The 19,984-nt window shown below is 50.2% G+C and overlaps 1 protein-coding gene across 5 annotated transcripts in view; it reads left to right on the top strand.

Moving 5' to 3' along the window:
• The first annotated feature begins 1,522 nt into the window (after nucleotides 1-1,522).
• Nucleotides 1,523-19,984, top strand: part of MFHAS1 (multifunctional ROCO family signaling regulator 1) — a 35,256-nt gene continuing 16,794 nt past the window's right edge. Inside the window, exons 1-5 of one of the 5 annotated variants that reach the window (XM_068403958.1) lie at nucleotides 1,523-4,826; nucleotides 6,569-6,793; nucleotides 7,632-7,717; nucleotides 8,308-8,602; nucleotides 14,117-14,290. In XM_068403958.1, the coding sequence (XP_068260059.1) occupies nucleotides 1,679-4,826; nucleotides 6,569-6,642 (3,222 nt within the window). In that variant the 5' untranslated portion in view covers nucleotides 1,523-1,678 and the 3' untranslated portion in view covers nucleotides 6,643-6,793; nucleotides 7,632-7,717; nucleotides 8,308-8,602; nucleotides 14,117-14,290. Of the gene's footprint in view, nucleotides 4,827-6,568; nucleotides 6,815-7,631; nucleotides 7,718-8,307; nucleotides 8,603-14,116; nucleotides 14,291-19,984 lie in introns of those variants that run through there. The other 4 variants (XM_068403957.1, XM_068403960.1, XM_068403961.1 and 1 more) reach the window with 4 other exon arrangements.

Genomic DNA, 19,984 nt, shown 5'->3' with positions numbered 1-19,984 from the left:
CTTCACACAGCCACGCTTTGTCCCAGGCCCATGGGCTTTCCTCCCTGTCCGTTGCATCCTGTGTTTGGCTTTACCAGCCAACGCTGCAATTTTTTCCCTACCCAGGGTGACCTCGTGCTCTGAAAGGCATTTAGCAGAAACCTAGTGAAAGTTTGTTAGGACTCAGGAGGCCTGAAAAGATGATTTTGCCCCTGCTTGTCTGTTGCTGATGGGAAAGACTGCAACTGAACCTAAGCCTTTGCAATCTGTAGTTTTAGTAATTAGTAAATGTAGTAATTTAGTGCAGGGACTACACCTCTGCACCGGGTCAGTTCAGCTCTCTTCTTCTCTCCAAAAGAGGAGTCCTTCTTTTGAGGGCCCTCCACAAGAAAGAGAATAAAGGCTGTGAAACTGATTGCCCTGGGTCCCACTTTTCATTTCAAATGCTTTTCTTTCTCTTCGTGGCTCTGAAGTAATAGCTTACAGCATGCTTTAACAGGAGCTGTTATAACATGACAAGGTGAGAGGAGGCAATTGTTCTCAAGCCCTCATAGCACACAGGAGTATTCAGTGCTGTACAAAGACAGTGACATTTTAAAGCCTCTGAACCTTTGGCCACGGTGCATGGCTGGCATTTGCAAGGGTAAGGTCACACAGCTCGGGAAATCTGAGTGTCCACAGCCCCCGTCAGTCTGCCTCGCGGCCCCGCTATAGAACAGCGCTGTTTCCCCGCTGTAGCAGTGGTGGAAATTTCCAGGCACATTTCTCAGAGCCCTAGGAGCAAAGCTTGGCTGAGGATCCTGAAGAAGGCAGCGTTTAGGCTCTGGTCAGATGTGTGCAGCAAAGGAAACAAAGCACAGCAGGAAGGTGGCAGAGTTGCTCTGACTAACCAGAGGGTCACAGCCTTTCGCACTCGCCAACACGGAAACACACTTATTTAATGGGAAGGAAGGTTAATCTCGGCTCCTTGCAGTGCTGGATGAAAAAACAGCCTTTGCCTGGTGCAGGAACGACGCGGAGCAATACAAGGGCTTTTGCTGTTGCTCCGCGGCGTGAGCCACGCTCCGGGAGCCGAGCGGCTCGCAAACCCCGCGGCGAGCCCAGGGGCAGGGTGAAGGACCGGGGTCCCGGGGAAGCGCCAGCACCGCTACCACTGCCCGCACCACCGCCCCGCAGCGCCAGGCGGGCTCACCCCACCGGGGGCACCCGAGGGGCCGCTCTCGGGCCGCGCCACACGGTGCAAGGGGCAGGAGCCGCAGACTGGGAGGCTCAGGCCGGAGGCAGAGACCCTTCCTCTCCGGGAGGAGCGGCCGGTGCCCGGCGAGCGAAGGTTTCTAGGCAGGCCGGGGCAGGGTGCCCCGGCGCCGGCGTTTCCCGCGGCAGGAACCGGCTCCCCCCGGCGCGGGGGCGGTGCAGGACTGGCGGGGCTGGATGCCCCCGTGGGCGGTGCGGGGCGGGCCGTGCCCGCGTCCCGCCCCCGGCGGGGCGGTGGCAGCGGTCACGTGCGCGGGGCGGGGCGGCGCGGCGGGCAGTGCCGGCACAGAGCCGCGGGGAGCCCCAAGCGCGCCGTGGCTGCGGTGGTGGCAACGGCGGCGGCAACGGCGGTGACGCACAGCGCGGCCGCGCCCATGGCGAGCAGCAGCAGCAGCAGCAGCAGCGGCGGCAGGTAGGGCGGGGCGGGGGGCCCGTTGTCCCGGCCATGGCGCAGACGGAGCCCCCGAAGGCGGTGCGGCTGTGGCGCGACGCCGCCCTGCGCGCACGGAAGCTGCGGGCCGGCCCCGGCGAGCCCGAGCCGGACGCGGGGCCGCCGGGGGGGCCGCCGCCCGCCGCCGCGCCTCGCCGCCCGCCCCCGGCGGCGGCCTTGGGGGAGCTGGAGGCGCTGAACCTGAGCGGGCGGGGGCTGGAGGAGCTGCCCGAGGAGGTGGGCGCTGCCCTGAGCGGGCTGCGGGTGCTCAGCCTGCGGCGCAACCGGCTGAGCCGCCTGCCCGCCGCCGCCCTGCGCCACCTGGGCCGCCTGGCCGAGCTCGACGTTAGCCACAACCGGCTGCGGGACCTGGGGGACGGCGGGGCGCTGGCGGGGCTGCGGGGCCTGCGCAAGCTCAGCCTCAGTCACAACGAGCTGGGTGCCGAGGGCCCGGGCCTGTCCCCCCGCCTCGCCGAACTGGGCCGCCTCGAGGAGCTCGACCTCAGCTTCAACCGCCTGCGCTGCCTGCCCGAGGGCCTGGGCCGCCTGCGACACCTCCGTGCCCTCGACGTTGACCACAACCTGCTGCCCTGCTTCCCCGCCCCGCTGCTGGAGCTGGCCGCCCTGGAGGAGCTCGACTGCTCTGGCAACCGCCACCTCGGGGCCCTGCCCGAGGGCATCGCCGCCCTCCACCGCCTCAAGATCCTCTGGCTGAGCGGCACCGGGCTGGCGGCCCTGCCCGAGGGCCTCTGCCAGCTGAGCGCACTTGAGAGCCTCATGCTGGATAGCAACCAGCTGCGGGCCCTGCCCGCTGGCTTTGGCAGCCTTCAGCGGCTCAAGATGCTGAACCTCTCCTCCAATCTGCTGGGGGAGTTCCCTGCTGCCATCTTGGCACTGCCCAGTCTGGAGGAGCTCTACCTGAGCCGCAACCAGCTCACCGTGCTGCCCCCTCACCTCTGCCAGCTCCACCAGCTCCGCACCCTCTGGCTGGACAACAACCGCATCCGCTACCTGCCTGACTCCATCGTGCTCCTTCACAGTCTGGAGGAGCTGGTCCTGCAGGGCAACCAGATTGCCATCCTGCCCGAGGGCTTCGGGCAGCTTTCCCGCGTCACCCTGTGGAAGATCAAAGACAACCCCCTCATCCAGCCCCCCTATGAGGTGTGCATGAAGGGCATCCCCTACATCGCAGCCTACCAGCAGGAGCTGGCCCACTCCCAGCCTGCCCTCAAACCCCGCCTCAAGCTGGTCCTCATGGGCCTAAAGGATGCGGGAAAGACGCTGCTGAGACGATGCCTCATGGAGGAGGATGGGCAGAGGGAGGATGTGGGAAACCTGGAGGCAGGGAGCACCCAGCCCAGAGGGTGTCCTGGGAGGGTGCCAGCTGGGTGTTGCCCTTTCCCAGAGCCTCAGGATGCTTCCTCAACACGGGTACCTGTCACGCAGCAGCTGGAACGTCTCCCTGAGCGGCAGGACTTCCCTTCTCACGTGCCCTCTCACCGAGCAAAAGGGGAAACACTGTGCCCTGCACCATCACTGCCACTGAACGCCCCCCAAGTACCATCAGGACTGGGACTGCCAGGAGGCAGCAAAGGCATTGAGGTGATGGACTGGACAGCGGATGTGGAGAGGGGCCTGACATTCATTGTGTACGAGCTGGCGGGTGACCCCAGCTATGATGTGATCCAGTCTTTCTTCCTCTCTCCTGGAGCCCTGTACGTGCTGGTGGTGAATTTGAGTGCCTACGTCCCTCAGCACTTCTACCCCTCTGTGGGCTATTTCTTGCACTGGCTTGGTTCCAAGGTGCCCCATGCCGTGGTGTGCATGGTGGGAACCCATGCTGACCTCTGTGCGGAGCGGGAGTTGGAAGAGAAGTGCCTGGACATTCATCACCAGATCGCTCAGCAGGAGAAGAGGGATGCTGAGGGACTCCAGAGCTTGGTCCAGCAGGTGGATGAGGCTCTGGGACAGGACTTTGACCTGCGCTGCTCCAGCCCACATGCTGCCTTTTATGGGGTCTCGGACAAGAACTTGCGGCGAAAGAAAGCCCAGTTTCAGTACCTTCTCAACCACCGCCCACAGATCCTCTCTCCAGTGCTGCCTTTCAGCTGCCAGGACCGTTGCCAAGTGCGTCGCTTGCGGGACAAGCTCCTCTCGGTGGCTGAGCACCGGGACATCTTCCCAAACCTGCACCGGGTGTTACCTAAATCCTGGCAAGTGCTGGAGGAGCTGCACTTCCAGCCACAAGCTCAGCAGCTGTGGCTTAGCTGGTGGGACTCTGCCCGGTTGGGCTTGCAGGCAGGCCTGACAGAGGATCGGCTCCAGAGCGCCCTGTCCTACCTGCACGAGAGTGGGAAGCTGCTCTACTTTGAGGAGCACCTCACTTTGCGGGAGTATGTGTTCCACTGCCTGCCGCGGCTCATTGACATCCTCAACGTCTTCTGCCAGCGGGACGCCACCGTGCTGCTCCAGAAACTGCTCAGCAACACCCACACTGACGAACTGAGGGCCGCTCAGCTCCATCATTACGTGGAGGGCTTCTTGCTGCATGGCCTCCTCCCTGCCCACATTATCCGTCTCCTTCTTAAGCCCCACATCCAGAGCCGGGAGGATCTGCAGCTCATTCTGGAGCTGCTGGAGAAGATGGGGCTCTGTTACTGTGTCAACAAACCCAAATGCAAGCCCCTAAATGGGGCGGCTGCTTGGTACAAATTTCCCTGCTACGTGAAGAACGAGGTGCCCCATGCGGAGGCGTGGATCAACGGTGCCAATCTGAGCGGACAGTCCTTCGTGGTCGAGCAGTTACAGATTGAATATAACTTTCCATTCATTTTCCCACCTGGCTTGTTTGTGCGCTACAGTGTCCAGATTAACAGCCATGTGGTTCAGCGGTCAGATGGCAAATACCAGATCTATGCCTACCGGGGAAAGGTGCCCGTGGTGGTGAGTTACCGGCCTGCCAGGGGAACTCTGCAGCCAGATACTCTGTCTATCGCTAGTCATGCGTCCCTACCAAATATCTGGACAGCTTGGCAAGCTATTACTCCTTTAGTGGAAGAACTGAATGTCCTGCTGCAGGAATGGCCAGGCCTGTACTACACTGTGCACGTCCTCTGTTCAAAGTGCCTTAAAAGAGGGTCACCCAACCCACACACTTTTCCAGGTAAGGCATGGCCCATCTTACCTTTCACCTCTTCTCGAGCTTTGCCGCCTCTAGAAAGCAGTTTTAATGTGTTAGTCTTAGCTCTGTCTCTTTTTTCTTCTTTTTTTCCCCTTCTTTTTTCTCCTCTGCTCTAACTCCCTTCCCTGGTGACTTGAATCATGAGAGAAAATATTAGGGTAGCTCCAAGGAGACAGGCTTAAAATAACCCTATTCTGAGATGAGGGGGGTGTTACATGCCCCTTTGTCTGTGCATTTTCTCTCTGCTTTTTGGGCTTTGGCCCCAAGCATTGGCAGTGCCATTGTTGAAAATGCCCTGACCTGTCCTCCTCCTTGTTTTGATTCCTTGGAAAGGCACTGCGTTTTTTTCCTGTAATTTCCTTTACCTTGCAGCTCCCCCTTCCTTGGGGCTATTTGCAAACGCAGATAGAGATGCCTGAAAGACTGCAGGTGCCCCGTCCTCCTCCCCTTCCACCCCCAAACCCTGGCCTGTGCTGCGGCCAGTCTTGAATGCAGGAAAGCTCCTGCTGGTAGACAATGGGTGTGCTGGTCTCCATAGCCCTGTATGAAAAACGCTTTCTCGTCTGGGAGCCCTGTCTCTAGCAGGAAGCATTCCTCCCTGACAGAGAGAGGGATACTCCATCTTCTTTGTTTAAGTGTCTCACCTAGAAGTGATTCCCAGACTGCACGTTTTTGGAGCTGTTCTTGAGAGCAATTATTTTCCTTCCTTTCTCCCCCTTCATCTCATGAAAAAACCATCTCTCTCCCCTCTGGAATATGACTAGTTGTCGTGCTTTTTAAAGCTGTCGCCTCTGAAGTTGTGGTTTCATCGGTGGTGTTTTCCAGCAGCAGTGTTTTACTTTGTGTGTATGCAGGTCCTGCCTCCTAACCTCTGTCCTCCCCACTCCGCTGGGTTTGCTCTGGGGCTTGTGGGGGCCATGGGAAAGGTGCTTTGGTGTGTAAATCTGTGTGAAATCAACATGCACTCTGAACTGTAAGCAGCGCTCTAGAAATATGCTTTTTTTACACACACATACACATACACTGCCCATGTTGGAAGTATGTTTGAGCATTATTTACAGGTAGCCTGAAATTGTGAGGGAACTGGCGTATGATTTGAGTTAAAGCAAGCAGTGGTGCTGAATTAGTTCATAGGCAAATGTGAATAATAAGGTGTGTTTTGGGGGTTTGCTGTGATTGTGTGGGGTTTTTTTTGGTTTTTGTTTTTTTTTTTTTTTTCCTCTGGACCTTGAAAATAAGGAGATGCTGTTTGCTCCTCAGTCTGCGTCCTGGCTCTGTGGATTGCCTCTCCCTCTAACTGTGCCAGCTTATGTAAGAGCCGTTGGACTGGGGGGGGTGAGCCCATGCTGAGTGAGTTGCTGAGTGGTATCCGCATGCTGGGTCTTGCTGCTGACATGGTGCTTGGGGCAATGTGATCTGCTTTCCAAAAAAAACCCACAGTCTAAAAAAAACAAAGAATCCCTAAAAAAAAAAAAAAAACCAACCCAAAAAAACCCCAAACAACAACAACAACAAAACCCAAACCAAAACCAACCAACCAAAAAAAACCCTACCAAAATCAGCCAAGACAGCAAACTGTATGTGCAGGTGGGATGGGTGACTGTTGAAGCTTTAGCTTGTGAATAATTCAGATCTGCAGTCACATACTTTTTTTTTTTTTTTTTTTTTTTTTTTTTTTTTTGGTGAATGTTTTGTGGCTTATCCTTTTTTCCCTTGGTGACTAGATGATGCTTTAGAAGTGAAATGTGAAGAGGAGCCAGACTGTCTGCAGACGATTGGCATCTTTGCTGACCGGTGACAGTCGGAGCAGGTCCAGAACCATAAGGGGGCAATTGAAATTGAAGGGCCTTTTCCTTTGCATTTATCTGTGCCATATATTTCCTTAGAAGTGGGAAAGCATTGCTCTCACCTGGGAGCCAGGCTGGGTGTGCTGGGAAGGGAAGGCGCAGGTAAGCAGTGCATCATTTGGCTTGGGGAGGCCTGTATGTCTGCATTTAATCTAAAATACTCTTTGCTGTGTATCTGCTCTATGAATAAAAGACTGTTTAGGAGCCCCTAAATGGCAACCGTGAAGCTGAAGACTTTTTTTTTCCTCTTGATTTTGTTGATCAGGAGGTGTGGGTGTTTCAAGTTGTGCTGCCGAGCTTGCTCTCATGCAAGTGAATTGTCATTGGTGTAATTTTTAACAAGGTGTAGGGAAGAGATGGGTCTAATGTTAGAAAATGTGTAGCAAGGGTGATGTCTGTTTCTTTCCAAGCTCTTCCAGCAGAAATCCCTGGCAATTACTAAGCTGCTAATTCTTAAATAGGGCTGTGGTCTTTTTAGGACTGCACTGAAAAACTGCTTTGCAGCCTGTTAACCTTAATAAGGGAAATATTTCTGTGGAGACACTGCCAAATTTGTGCTCAGAAATGGAAGTGCAGTCTGGCTGTGTGTCTGCTCAATCTGTATCATCATTCATGAAACCGATGGTGTATTCTTTGGTCATCCAAAATTTTCATTGGAATCCCCCTTGAAGAGAGGACTTGGTTGTTCATAAGTTGAGGATTAATCCTTGCTTTTCCTTCCCTTCCCTCTCAGTCCTGTGTGCTCACACTCTATAACTTTCATTGATAATACACACAGAAATTCTCATGGAACAACCTAATGCGCATAGAAATGGTTAATAAGAATTGAGATTCTGGATTCAGTCTTCTGAGGGTTTATTGCAAACAAATAGTGAATAAAAGTGATATTGAAAAATGCCTTGATAGGGTCGTTTTAAGGAAGTTTTTGTGTTTGAAACAGTTTTGTAGCTGAGTGAAATAGTAACTGAATTGGCATCTGAGCTGGAATCTCAGTGTGCTTTGAGGCTGCAGTCATCTGCTTGGCTGGTAAGTGTTGCGTTGAATATTTTTTTTTTTTAATATTTGCACTATATATAAATAAAAGTATCCCTGCCAGGCTGAGAAAGGCATATCTCAGCTTTGAGTAACCAACAAGAATAACTCACCACTCCAAGATGATGAGACCTCAATTGGGTTGTCGCAGGCATTATGAAATGCTGTGATTTTGCATGTGATGTTCTTTTAGCCTCTGGACTGAAGGCCTTTTAGGTTGTTCATGTCCCATAAGCTATTAAGTGATTTGGGATTGGGGGCATGGAGGTGGTTTGCCATCTGTCTGATAGTAGACACATGTGCTTTGTTCGGACAAATGTGACTGGATTTTCCAAGCTTGCCTTCGTGTGTACCTGCTAACTGCTCTGCTGCTGTCTTCTCTTGCTCTGCGCTAGGCTGGGTCTGGGCCACCGTGGGCTCTTCCAGACTGGTCTGCATGAGGTTTCCTGATGTCCGATGTGTGATCCTTTTGGTGTTTGGGGTGGGAGGAATTGTGTTTGACCAGTGGTTTTCTTTTATTCCTGCCTGTTAATTTACCTGTATAAATGGAGACATAAGAAAGCCAGGGACTTTGTCTGTTGCAGAAAACAGACAAAATGCTGTCACAAGCAAGACAAGATGATCTGAGTGTTCACAGATTGAAAATGTGACAACGGACAGAAAGCCACAGGCAAAGATACGGTGTGTGAGCCTAGCGACCCCTCCCCAAAAGGATGCTGCAAAGCTGTTGGGGAGCTTTAAGAGATGCTGGAGGACTGGCAAGAGCTCTTCTGTGGAGAGGAAGTGCACATCTCCCGCCTGCCTTGCTGCCCCCTTCCTAAGGTGTCAGAACAAGGAGGAGAACACAAGCCTCTACTCTGCCTGTCTCCCACATCAAAGGTGAGCAGAAGCAAGGATTACGTGCCAGTCACCTTCAGGGGTACAGGTGGAGGTATCGTAGCATAGTTCCCCTGTGAGACACTGTTTCATGGCCAGAGCAGAGCTAACCCTGTGCCACCTTATTCCTGTGATTTGAAGTGAACCATGCTCATCGTCCCTGCATTGGAGTCAAAAGCAATCATGAACTCCCTTGGTGGCTGGGATGGAGTCAGGAGATGGAGAGGGGGAAGATCCCATGATGTGTCATGCTGTCGAGTCCTGTGCAAGCTGAGGAGGGAGCAGGTGGGACTGGTTTTGTCAGAAGGGCTCAGAAGTTGATCCAAAATCTGAGCTGCCCTCTCAGTGAAAGGCTGATGTCAGGTATCTAATTGTTCTTTGTAATTAAATTGTAAGTGGCTGAGGTCTTTTTCATAGACAGTTGCAGTAGAGCAACACCTGCTTGTTATAGTGCCTGATGCTAGCATTTGGCAGCCTTTTATTTTCCCCATTTGAGGGTGGAGTCTTTTCTGCCTCACTTTCAAAGTAGATGCTGCAGCTGTTCTGAGGCTGTTGTCATGCTCTCCTGAAGGTTGTGGCTTCAGCAGAGTACTATGGCATAATCAGAGATGGTAGGGCAAGTCATGAACACAGTGGGAGCACTGGACATGGGTGATTGGGGTGGTGGGAGGAAGCTGAATGAGGCCCTGTGATTCAAAAGGAAAAGAGAACAGATTGGTTGCTGAACTTGGGAAGCTCTAGTGATATTATTTAGCTTACCAACAAGAGCTGATTTCGGTGCTGCTGAAGTGACAGCCTTGAGTGGTGTGACTTGCTGTATTTAATGGTGTAGAAACACAGTCTGTTTACCACCAGGGATTTTTAGAGATTTCCTTCATGTTGAGCTGTGTGTTGCATGGTGAGCATTTGAGGTCCTCTTCCTTGGTGGCTGTGGTAGGGCATCCTCTAATTTAAACTCCACATTCAGGAAAGAGACAACAAAGGTTTTGTGATCTTGGAGGAGACAGAGACACTGCCAGAGGAAGAGTGCGGTGTGCAGGGTGGATGGCTGCCGTGGGACTGTGCCTGGTGGGGTGTAGGTGTGGGAACCAGTCCTTGGGGAGAACTGGAGTAGCCAGCACAGAGCTGGGCTCATGCCTGACAATCTGGCTCAGGGTGACACAGGAACAGGAGGAACGAACTTAACTGTGGGTGCCAGAAGAGAGGCTGAGGCTTTGAATTGCCTTCTTAAAGCTGTCCTGCTGCCTGCAGTGTCTGATTACCTTGTCTTGTGCGCATTGCTTTGTGCATGTTTGAGGGCTTTTTTTTTTAAGGCTCCTGATATGGAACTTGCTAAAATTACTTGAAATTAGGATGGCAACGTGCATATTTAACACTGTTTGAAGGAATCCTCTTCCTTATGCAAAAAGTTCCTACACATTTCTGCTAAAGGAAAGGTTTCCTGGTATGTCAGCTTGGTACAAGAAAACTCTTCTGGTTTGTTCCTTAATAGCTTGTCTTGCCCTGCCCCATTCCCCATGGGAGTCGTCTCTGGGCTTCAGGCCTCTAGACTTTGAGCTGCCATCACTGAACCAGGGAAACACTAAATTTGGTTGAGTGGATCTCTTTGATTTGGTTAGTGAAGCAAAGCAGAGTTCTTGGCCTTTAATGCATTACTTTTTTTTTTATTTGTATTTTTTAGTTTTACAGTGGCTAAAATTTGTCTTTGCAGGAAATGACCAATGAAAGAGATGCTCAGTACCACGTGATTCTTTTTTTCATTGCATGAGAACTATTTAAAAGCTACGGACTGTGGGGGTGAGATAAAATGTTAACGTAGGTTTTCCCCTATCCAGAGTCAATTGATTACATGAGGACTGATTTGTGCTCTGTTTCAGCACGGTGTGGGCACAGATATCCTGAAACGTGCTTTGCTTCCTGCTGTGTGCACGCACTTCTGGGGTGTGGTGCCTATTTTTGAAAACACTTAAGTGTGAAAAGTTTTCCCCTGTGAGTTCTGTTGAGATGTATCAGTATCATGTGCATGATCCACATGCAGATATATTGCAAGGTCCTTCTCCTTCTGCATCTCAGGACAGGATGGTGGGAAGTCACCAACAGCACTGAATCTTTGTTGCCTTTTGGTGATGTCGCGAACATGTTACTTGACATTAGGATAGAGCTCTGAAAAAGCAAGTATCAGTTTAAAAGCAAAATATGAGTGCATCTGGTAGGTAATTCTCCTGTATGCTGTGGCGTCTTGTTGCATTTGCAGTATTAAGCAGGTAACTGGTAGCGTGGCGTGCTCTCCAATTAGTGATTTGCTAATAATAGTTCAGGCTAGTTGTTTGGCTCTTGAAAACAATTTGCCAGGGGAGAAGGGAGAAAATGTATTTAATGAAAAGTTCTGTGTTGGGTTTGAATTCATGGAAGTCATCAAGAGTACAAATTTTTTTTACATTGTATGTTTTTTGATTTTTTTTTTCTTTTTTTTTTCTGTCCTGAGTAGAGGAAGAATAACCTCTGCAGATGAGTAAAGAAAACTCTGGTCTGGGGGGTGTATAAAAGATGATCAGTTACTTCATCTCTCTCTTTCCTTGTGGTACTTGTGCTTGCTATACAGATGTGGGCAACTGTGAGAGTAAGCAGGCTGGCTGGTGCCAGTAAGGTCACCTCTTCTCAGGTGAGCTCATGGGATGCTGACTTACGGATGTGCTATTTAAGGGACCACCTTGTAGGGAGGAGGAGTGGGGAGGGAGTCCTTAAAGTACCGTGTCAATTATAACAATCAAACTCCTGCTGCTGCAAACAGAATGTGTCAGTGCTTTTGGCTAGCTAAGAACATACCTTGGTCTGAGAAAGCAACGCATCTGGGTTGTAGGAGTCTCAGCTTGCCTTCTTGGTCTGCTACACAGTGATCTCTTTGCCCACAGCAGGAGAGCTGATGGGATTCTGGTGACCACAGTGGGAAGGAGCTGTGTCTCATATGGAAGATGAGGAGGCCTGGGTGTTTTTAGAAGCTGTTGAGTGGATGCAGTTTACAGCCTGTAATGGGAAGGTCACCTGTGTGGATGTGGCCTTTGTTCCAGCTGAGCAGTTGAGAGAGATTTGTCCTCTTGCAGTTTCTTTGTTGGGAACCAGATGTAAGAAGTGGGATTGGGGGGTTCAAGACCTGTGAAACAACTGGCTGGTTGACTTTGGGAGAAATTTCATTTGGGGTGTTCAGGTGGACCATCTTTGAGGGCCTATGGTTCTGCCCCAGCAGGCTGCTGGAGGCTGAAGTCATACTGTACTTGTGGTATTTTCCTGGCTAAAGCTTGGTTCTGAATGTGCTGATCGGGTTGCCAGCGTGGTCAGTGGCAGTGTGGTTTAGGACTGATGCAGGCTCCGTGGTTAGGGGTGACTTGCCTGTGGCCAGTGGATGGAGGCTGTGTTCAGATTGAGCTGTGACTGCTGGAGTGCTTGCCTGCTGGAGTTGGTTGTAGTTTAAAGCAAAACTTTAACTTCAGATTCATTTTCTTCCCAGTGGTCATTCTCAGGAGCTCTGTGCTTCTCCCAAAGGTATACTGAGTACACCTACTTACTGGTTTTAGCTGTGGCTAGGTTGGGCTCCTGGGGACAGGTGTGAAACTGGCCCAGGACGTACAGACTTTACAAGATAACATTAATTTTGAATTGACAGTTCAGCATGGCAAGCTCCGTTATGAACCAGATGACAGCTTTGAGGTGAGCTAGGCACTTCTGTGGGGAAGTCCATTAGACTTAGTGCTTTGTGAGGATCAGGCTAAACTGAACTGTGGAGGCAAGTAACCTTCACAGCAAAACAAAGCTGCATCTCAAATCCTGTTCAGACCTGCCCGGCTTTGCCCCATGCTGACTTGGAGGCTTTGCCCCATGCTGACTTGGAGGCTTTGCCCCATGCTGACTTGGAGGCTTTGCCCCATGCTGACTTGGAGGCTTTGCCCCATGCTGACTTGGAGGCTTTGCCCCATGCTGACTTGGAGGCTTTGCCCCATGCTGACTTGGAGGCTTTGCCCCATGCTGACTTGGAGGCTTTGCCCCATGCTGACTTGGAGGCTTTGCCCCATGCTGACTTGGAGGCTTTGCCCCATGCTGACTTGGAGGCTTTGCCCCATGCTGACTTGGAGGCTTTGCCCCATGCTGACTTGGAGGCTTTGCCCCATGCTGACTTGGAGGCTTTGCCCCATGCTGACTTGGAGGCTTTGCCCCATGCTGACTTGGAGGCTTTGCCCCATGCTGACTTGGAGGCTTTGCCCCATGCTGACTTGGAGGCTTTGCCCCATGCTGACTTGGAGGCTTTGCCCCATGCTGACTTGGAGGCATGCTTGAATACTCCAGGAAGGAGCTGTATTGTTGGTGAGGTAGGTTACGCTGAATTGTGCTGATGAGATGAGGGGGGACTCCTGCTGGGCTTTTGTTAGTGGGGTTTCACAAGCTTGGCTGAGTGCATCTCTGTAAGGCCCTTTATGAAAGTGATACCAGGGTATCTTCCCCTTTACCCAGTTTTAGGGTGATGCTTGCCCAGCGTCCAGTTTAGATAAGCATTTTTATTTCTCTCACATGAGAGGGAACCCAGACCTCCCGGACCATTCTGGGAGAGGTCCCTCCTCCTTTATCTGGTACCCATCACTTTCTGTAGAGTTGTCAGGCTCTCCCTGTTACGGCATAACAGGAAGGAAACAAACAAAGGTACAACAACGGTAGGACAGGGATTGTAGACCTCATGCTGTGATTGATGATAAAATTAATATTGTAGGTTTTTGTCATAAGAGAATGTGAAATCGTGGCACACTTCGCTCAAGACTTGTCTCATAAATGATCTGTATGTAGTAGCTCTCCAATTTCTGTGTGGTGAATTCCTCTTGGAGCATGTTTTTTGCAATTTTTAGCAGGTGTTTTCCTCTCCAGCAGTGCAGAATGAGTGGTGGCATGTGATAAGGGGCAGATCTTGCCCTGTAGCAGGGTAGAGTTGTTGATGAGCTTCCTAAAAAATCAGCTTTGGTTTGCATAGCACCAAAATCTTCAGGGTTTGGCTTGAGGCAGAGGTGCTTGACCTAATTTGCTTCCCATGTATCTAGCTGCTGTTTCTGCCACGTGAAACAGCACAGTGGAAAAATACTGAAGGTGAACACAGTGGTTGGGTCTCGCTTGACTTTGAGACATGTGCAACACATTTGGTGCCTTTGCATCTATGAAAGGCTGGCAGCAGAGGACTGCTGGAGAAGCTGATTTGTCCCAAACCTACCCCAAAGCAAATATCCTTACAGATAGTATAGCCCCTTGCTACATGGTCAACAAGTGGAGGGTGACCTTCCTGCAGCATAAGAAACAGGCATCTCTATTGTGTGACCTCTGAAACATTACGGTGAACACAGCAGAACTGCAAAGTTGTGCTGCAGCACAGACCCTGAGTGCTGTGTGGTGCAGCAACACCCAGCTGCCTCTCTAGCTGTTGTTGTGGAGCTCTGTGGCTGACCATTTAGTACCTTTCTTCACTCACTGTGTTCTCTTTCTTAGATGAAGCAAGTCGGGTATGGAAGGCAAGCAATTTTTCTCTGAACAGATAATGTTAGAAAGCAAGGACTTAGCAATGCGCAGAGCTGAAATGCACAGGCACAGGATGTGTGGTGTGGAGGATGGAGAGGCAGGGACCTCTGTCTGAGACTGGCTGCCTGACATCAGTCTTTTACCGTAAGTATTCCTGTTGCCTGTGGCTGAACAGCTGCATTTTCATCGCGCTCGGTAAAATTCTCAGATAAATCAAGATCAATCAAGAGTGAAGGACCCAAAAATGCGTGGGGATAATGATCCATTCTGAAAAGTAGTCATCTCATTGACCATCCTGATACTGGCATTTGTATCTTTCCACCCTCCCTCTGTATTTATACTGTATATAACTCACTGTATATACTGAGTATATATAGTTATATATATATAAAACTAACTATATACTGTGTATAACTCACTGGTCTGTACACATGTTCTTCTCTACTACATTATGGGGAAAAATAGCATAACTCTTTGTCAAATTGCTAACCATTGCACTTTTCAGGATTACGTCCTTGGCGGATAGTGAGATGCAGCTGTATTTATTGCAATGTGTGATAGGGAATGTTTCAAGTTATTTATGCCCAATTCATTTGTTTTTCCCTCAAAAAGGGCTGAGCAGGTGGGGCCTTGTCACCTGCAAGGGGAGCAAAGGGGACTTGGGACAGCTACAAAAATTAGATGTCCCCTTCGTTTTTTAATTCCTCATCCTCTTCTCTATCTGTGAAGTGGGGAGTGGCTCACAGGAGTGATGACCTTCATTAGCAGGGGGAGCTCCATAGGAGCCGGAGCAGAGGAGACGGTAAGGAGGCAGCTGAGCTGCTCAGCACACGTTGGGAGGTCTGTAGCGTGGAAGGCATCTTGCAAATTGCAGACTCACCCAGGAGTTGCCCAAGGGCACGGGGAATTGTAAATCCAGACAAACTGGTGTCAGACTGAGCAATAGCTGTGTGGTGCCACACTTTCATTCAATGACGGGGAACTGTTCCTGAGCCCAAACTGATTTTAAAGAGCAGTGAAGGTTGAGGGTACAGCTGCTGGCTTGGCCTCTACTGCCTTAATGGGGGCTTTGAGCCAGCCAGCCTCTGTCCCACTGTTACCCATTTTGAGTGACTCTCAATCTTGCACCACCACATCGCTGGCCAGCCCGACCAGGAGCAAGGAGTGAGAGCTGGGATGATCAGCACTGGCTCAAAGTAGTCTCCAAGTAGTCCTTTGGATGGGTTGGCTTTCCTGGGGAAGCCTCATGTGGGCTGTATCTTCAGGAAGCCAGCATGCTGTGTCCAGAGAGGAGCAAGCAGGCGGCCCTCTCTCCACACTGCTGGGGCATCCCAGGTGGGGAGAGAGGCACAGACTTACCAATAGGATAAGTCTGTGCTGTTGCAAGGAGGGGAGGAAACAGGGTTTTGTGTGTGTTTCCTTTCCTGGTCTGCATGGTGCTTCTTACCCCCTTGCTGTATGCGGCTGTATTTTATAGGCAGAACTGCTGGATGGGGTCAAATGTGCTTGGTGACAGGTTTCCAAACCAAGGAGTTGGCAGCAAGCACCAGGCCTACTTACATGTGTTGTATAACCAGATGAGTTTTCAGCTCCCTGCATGTTTCTCTAAATCTTTCTTTTGAACAGGCTCGCTCTTTGTTTGAGAGAGATTTTGATGCTCTTGTTTCAGATAATGAAATGCACACTGGATATGGAAAATTGTCATGTCCAAATGACTCTGGTTTATCAAAGTGGCTAAATTTAGGAAATCTATCAAAAAAGAGCTTACCCCTCCTGTGATCCGACATAACATTTCTTGGTCGCTGTTATTTTTACTACGGAACAGCTTAAATCTATTTTGGTTGAGTACTAAGCAATGTACAGTGCAAAAGAGGACATTTGTTTCTGTAAAGTAAGGCAGCCGTGCTGCAGCTTCAGGGCTCTGAGGGCAGTCTGCTCACACTGAGCTCGTGCCAGTGCTGCGTCGGGGCCCCCGGCAGTCCTGCTCGGCTCACTTGAGCCATGTCTGCTCAGCAGAGGGTCTCTGAGCCCTTTTTCAGTGTCTTGGAGGTGTAGTAAGTTGCAGTGGTGATGGATTTTGACACCCCTCCACTCCACCCATCATCCAAATTCTAGGAGGACAGTGTAAAGAAGATGGTGTTTCACTGGCACCAAAGCAAGGAGACAACTCCATGCGCAATGGGCGTTTGTGTGGGAACCAGTCATGCATCTGGTTTCACAGGTCTCTTTAATACATGGACTTCCTTTCACTGTACCCTGTTATAGACCAGGATTGAGCCATCCCAGGCTTGAAAAGCACTGCTGGAATCGTGCCCCGCTGGAGCACCTTGAGCTCTTGGTGTCAGGAATATATAATTCAAGCTTTCAAACTTTTTTACTGGTATTGTTTTTCATTTTTTGGGCTTTTTTTAAAGCCAACTCCTTTGTTAAATCTGGCTCTGTGGAGCTTTGAGCTCATTTTAATATTGCTGACTGCTCTGCTTCAGACGCCTCTGACTTGTTCCCGAACATCCCATGCCTGCTTCTACATTGAGATGGAAGTGGAGGCAGACAACTGGGACATTGGGAAGAGATGCCATTGCTTGCTGGCTGCAATATCCCAGAGGTACGCTGAGTGAGATTTTTTTTTTATAAGCTTCTGGTCAACAGTTGTGCAGAAACGTTCAGTGGGTGAAAATGGAGGTGATACAAGCCTCGCTCTGGAACTTTGGTCATTTCCAGGTACTTTTGACCAGCTCCGTGATGATGCTGGAGAGCTACGTAGGGAATGAAGCTCCCATATGCTTTGCCCTCCCTAACAGGTCCAGTCAGATCTATGTACCTGAACCTGTACTGTCAGGGGTTTTGGGCAGGGAGTCTGCTCATGCTGGTGAAGGAGAAGCCTGTGATCTAGCCTTGGTGACATTTTCATGCCAGCTTTAGTAAGTGAGAAGTTTGTAATTTCTCAGAGGAGCACACGTGTGCCCAGAGGTGATCGTTACTGGATTTTGGCAAGATCTTAACCAGTGCTTGCATAGGCAAATAATTCAGCTCAGCAAGTGGCTGCTGTGGTCAGCTTGGAGCCTTCCTAGGATTAGATGCTGAAATAAATGATCAAGAGTTGAGTCTTGTGTGTGTCTTTTGCCAAGCAATGTATTTGTGTCTCAAAGGCTCAGCCAAAGTAAAGACTTTTTTTTGATGAAAGAAAAGTTTAGGAACCTTCCTTTGGGATCAGAGATAAAAAGTACCTTTCTCTGTCGTCTTTTGTAATAGAAAGCTACCGTGGTGCTTTTGAAGCTGCCTGTTTTTAACTTCTTCCTTGTCCTTCTTTGAAATAAATCCCACTTTCTTTTATGACAAAAGCATGTTACATACATACACACATGCACATTTTTGAGTGCCTGCTAAACACAATATTAAGAAAACATTGCCAAACAAGGCAAGACCATGCTCAAGTTAGTGATTCATAGAGAGACCTGATAAGGACAAAAAAAAAAGAATTAAAAAAACCCCAGACCATTGGGCTGAAGAGGGTGTAATGAGAGGAGATGCTTGATGGAGCGCAGTAGACTGGCTCTGAATCTGTGACTTGGATTTCTGGCACAGCACTTTGCAGGTGCTAAAAATATGCTTCCTGTTAAAAGCAGGCAGCTGCAAGTGTGGCTGGGTGTCTTTGGCCAGGGAAAGCTGAGCAGCATGGCTGTTCGCTTACTGCATGGCTGCTCCTGCCCCTGGATAGCAGGGTGGATGGTGGCAGGGTGGCCCTTGTAGGGAGGTTGGGCAGCTTGAGTGCAGTTCTTGCCTGGCCTCCAGTTCATTGCCAATATGGCATGACAAGTTGTCATGTTTTATGGCACACCCATGGCCAGGCTCCAGGTCAGAGGTTTGTCATTCTTACATGCTTTTCCCAAAGTATTTAATGGCAGTATTCCCCTGAAACAGCATCTCTGGTTGAAAACTATGTCGCAAACCAGCCTCTGCTCTGGAGCTGCTGCGTCTTGTGCATGATTCTGCTTCTCTGGGGTGTACCAAGTGTGCCCAGCCCCATCTGAGCCTTGCAGGTGAGTGTTGGGACTGGGAGCTGCCCACAAAGTTGTGGCTCTGCTGGAGACAGCGTTTTTGCCACTTGCTCTGTGCTGCTTTATCTCCAGTTGCATAATGCAGCGTGATGCGGATAATCCGGTCCCTTTTTAATCGGAAGTAATTTTTAATAAAGCTTTGCCTTGCTTGGAGGACTGTTGTGTTGGCTTGCGTGTTTAAGAATAATGCAGGAGGCCGTGAGGGAGCCAGATCATGGAGAAGGGAGACAGGTGCCTCTGTTTGGCTCCCAGGTGGCTGCTGGTGAGGTCCAGAGCTGTGGGACATATTTCTGCTAGCACCAAGCATGCAAAATAGTTATGTGTGCAGACAGTAGCGGACAGTAGGTCTGTGCTTTCTCTGAATTTTTCTTTCGCAGAACAAACCTTTGGTGGTGGTGAAGGGAAGGAAAGGCTCTTTCTAGTCCAGTCTGGCTCATGCTCCCCCTTTAAACTCTGTCCAAAATGCTGGTGGTCCTTCAGGGCCTCCTGAGTGTCAGAATAAACTCTGATCGTGGATGAAGCACAGCAGAGGAGGGGATGCTCTTTGCTTCTCTTGTAATGGCCTTTTGTGTGAGTTTGCGTGCAATTGACCTTATTTCTTTGGTTGTTGTTCTGCCATTGTATTGTGGAAAGTGCACTGTCTAAAATAATGCATGATCTCTGAGCAGCTCTGAAACACGCCATCTTCTTCTCCTGTATGCCAGCATTTTGCCCACTTTTCTGGCAGAAGCACTCTCTTGAGCTGCCATGTCTGCTTCACCTCCCTTCAGAGAAAGCCTGGTTGGGGCCTGAACTCCAGCACTGAATGGTGTTTGAGAGTGAGCATCGTGCTGGTTCCTGCTTTTCCAGTCCCAATTGTCCTTGCTCTTGGGGTCTCTAGACCATATGCTTAAGATCTCCCTGAGTCTCTCCTTTTTGATCAGTACAAGTAAATGTCTGGGAAGTCTTAAGGTTATTTCTTCCCAACACAGATCCCTCTGAGGGGATTGTTGCTGGGCACGTCCAGAGGAGAGCCATCCAGCTTACAGTTCAGGTGAGATGGTGAAACATCTGAAGGAGAAGGGGCCAGTGCTCTGTTACAGTGACACTGGGGAGTCAGTATCTCAGAGTGATCCACCTGGTGGAAAGCTGCCTGGAGGAAACCTGGAAGTAATACAGTTTTGCAGCACAAATAGGGGGCCAGGAAGGAGCTCAGCTGTGTCCTGGAGTCCCGCGGTGGAGCAGGCAGCTCCTGAGAGGTTGCAGAAGGGTAGAGGAGATGATGGAGGAGTGAAATGTTCTCCTGGCAATGCTACTGCCTCCCTGGGAGGCTGATGAGTTCTTTACAGCCCCCAGGGCTCCTTCTTGTTTCGGTAGCAAACACGACTGAGTAGAAGTGATTTTTAAACAGCAAAGACAGATGCTGCTGTTTATTTTTGGGCACTGAGAACCCCAGACCAGATGGCATTTATCAGGCAATGAACTCCGCAGGAGCTAAGTAGCAAAGCTATTGTTTTTGAACTCGTATGACTTATCACTTTGGAAGGCATTCCAGTGGCAGAATAAAAAAGTAGTAAGAATTGGTTTCAACAGAGGTATTAAAACAATATATAATGTTAAGTCCATAAATAAGCAATTTCCCCAGGGGAAAAGGTGTTTGTAAGCAAAATCTAGTTACTGCCTTGATTTACAGCTGTTAGTTGTCACCTATTTGGATAGTAGGGAATGAGAGAGTTCAGAGAATGGTTAAATGATTGGAAATGCTGAGGAATCGCTGCAAAAAAAAATTTAAAAGATTAGT

This window comes from Nyctibius grandis, chromosome 6, assembly GCF_013368605.1.
Source record: "Nyctibius grandis isolate bNycGra1 chromosome 6, bNycGra1.pri, whole genome shotgun sequence".
In the NCBI taxonomy this organism is placed as follows: Eukaryota; Metazoa; Chordata; class Aves; order Nyctibiiformes; family Nyctibiidae; genus Nyctibius; species Nyctibius grandis.
This window is presented reverse-complemented; position numbering and strand designations above follow the sequence as displayed.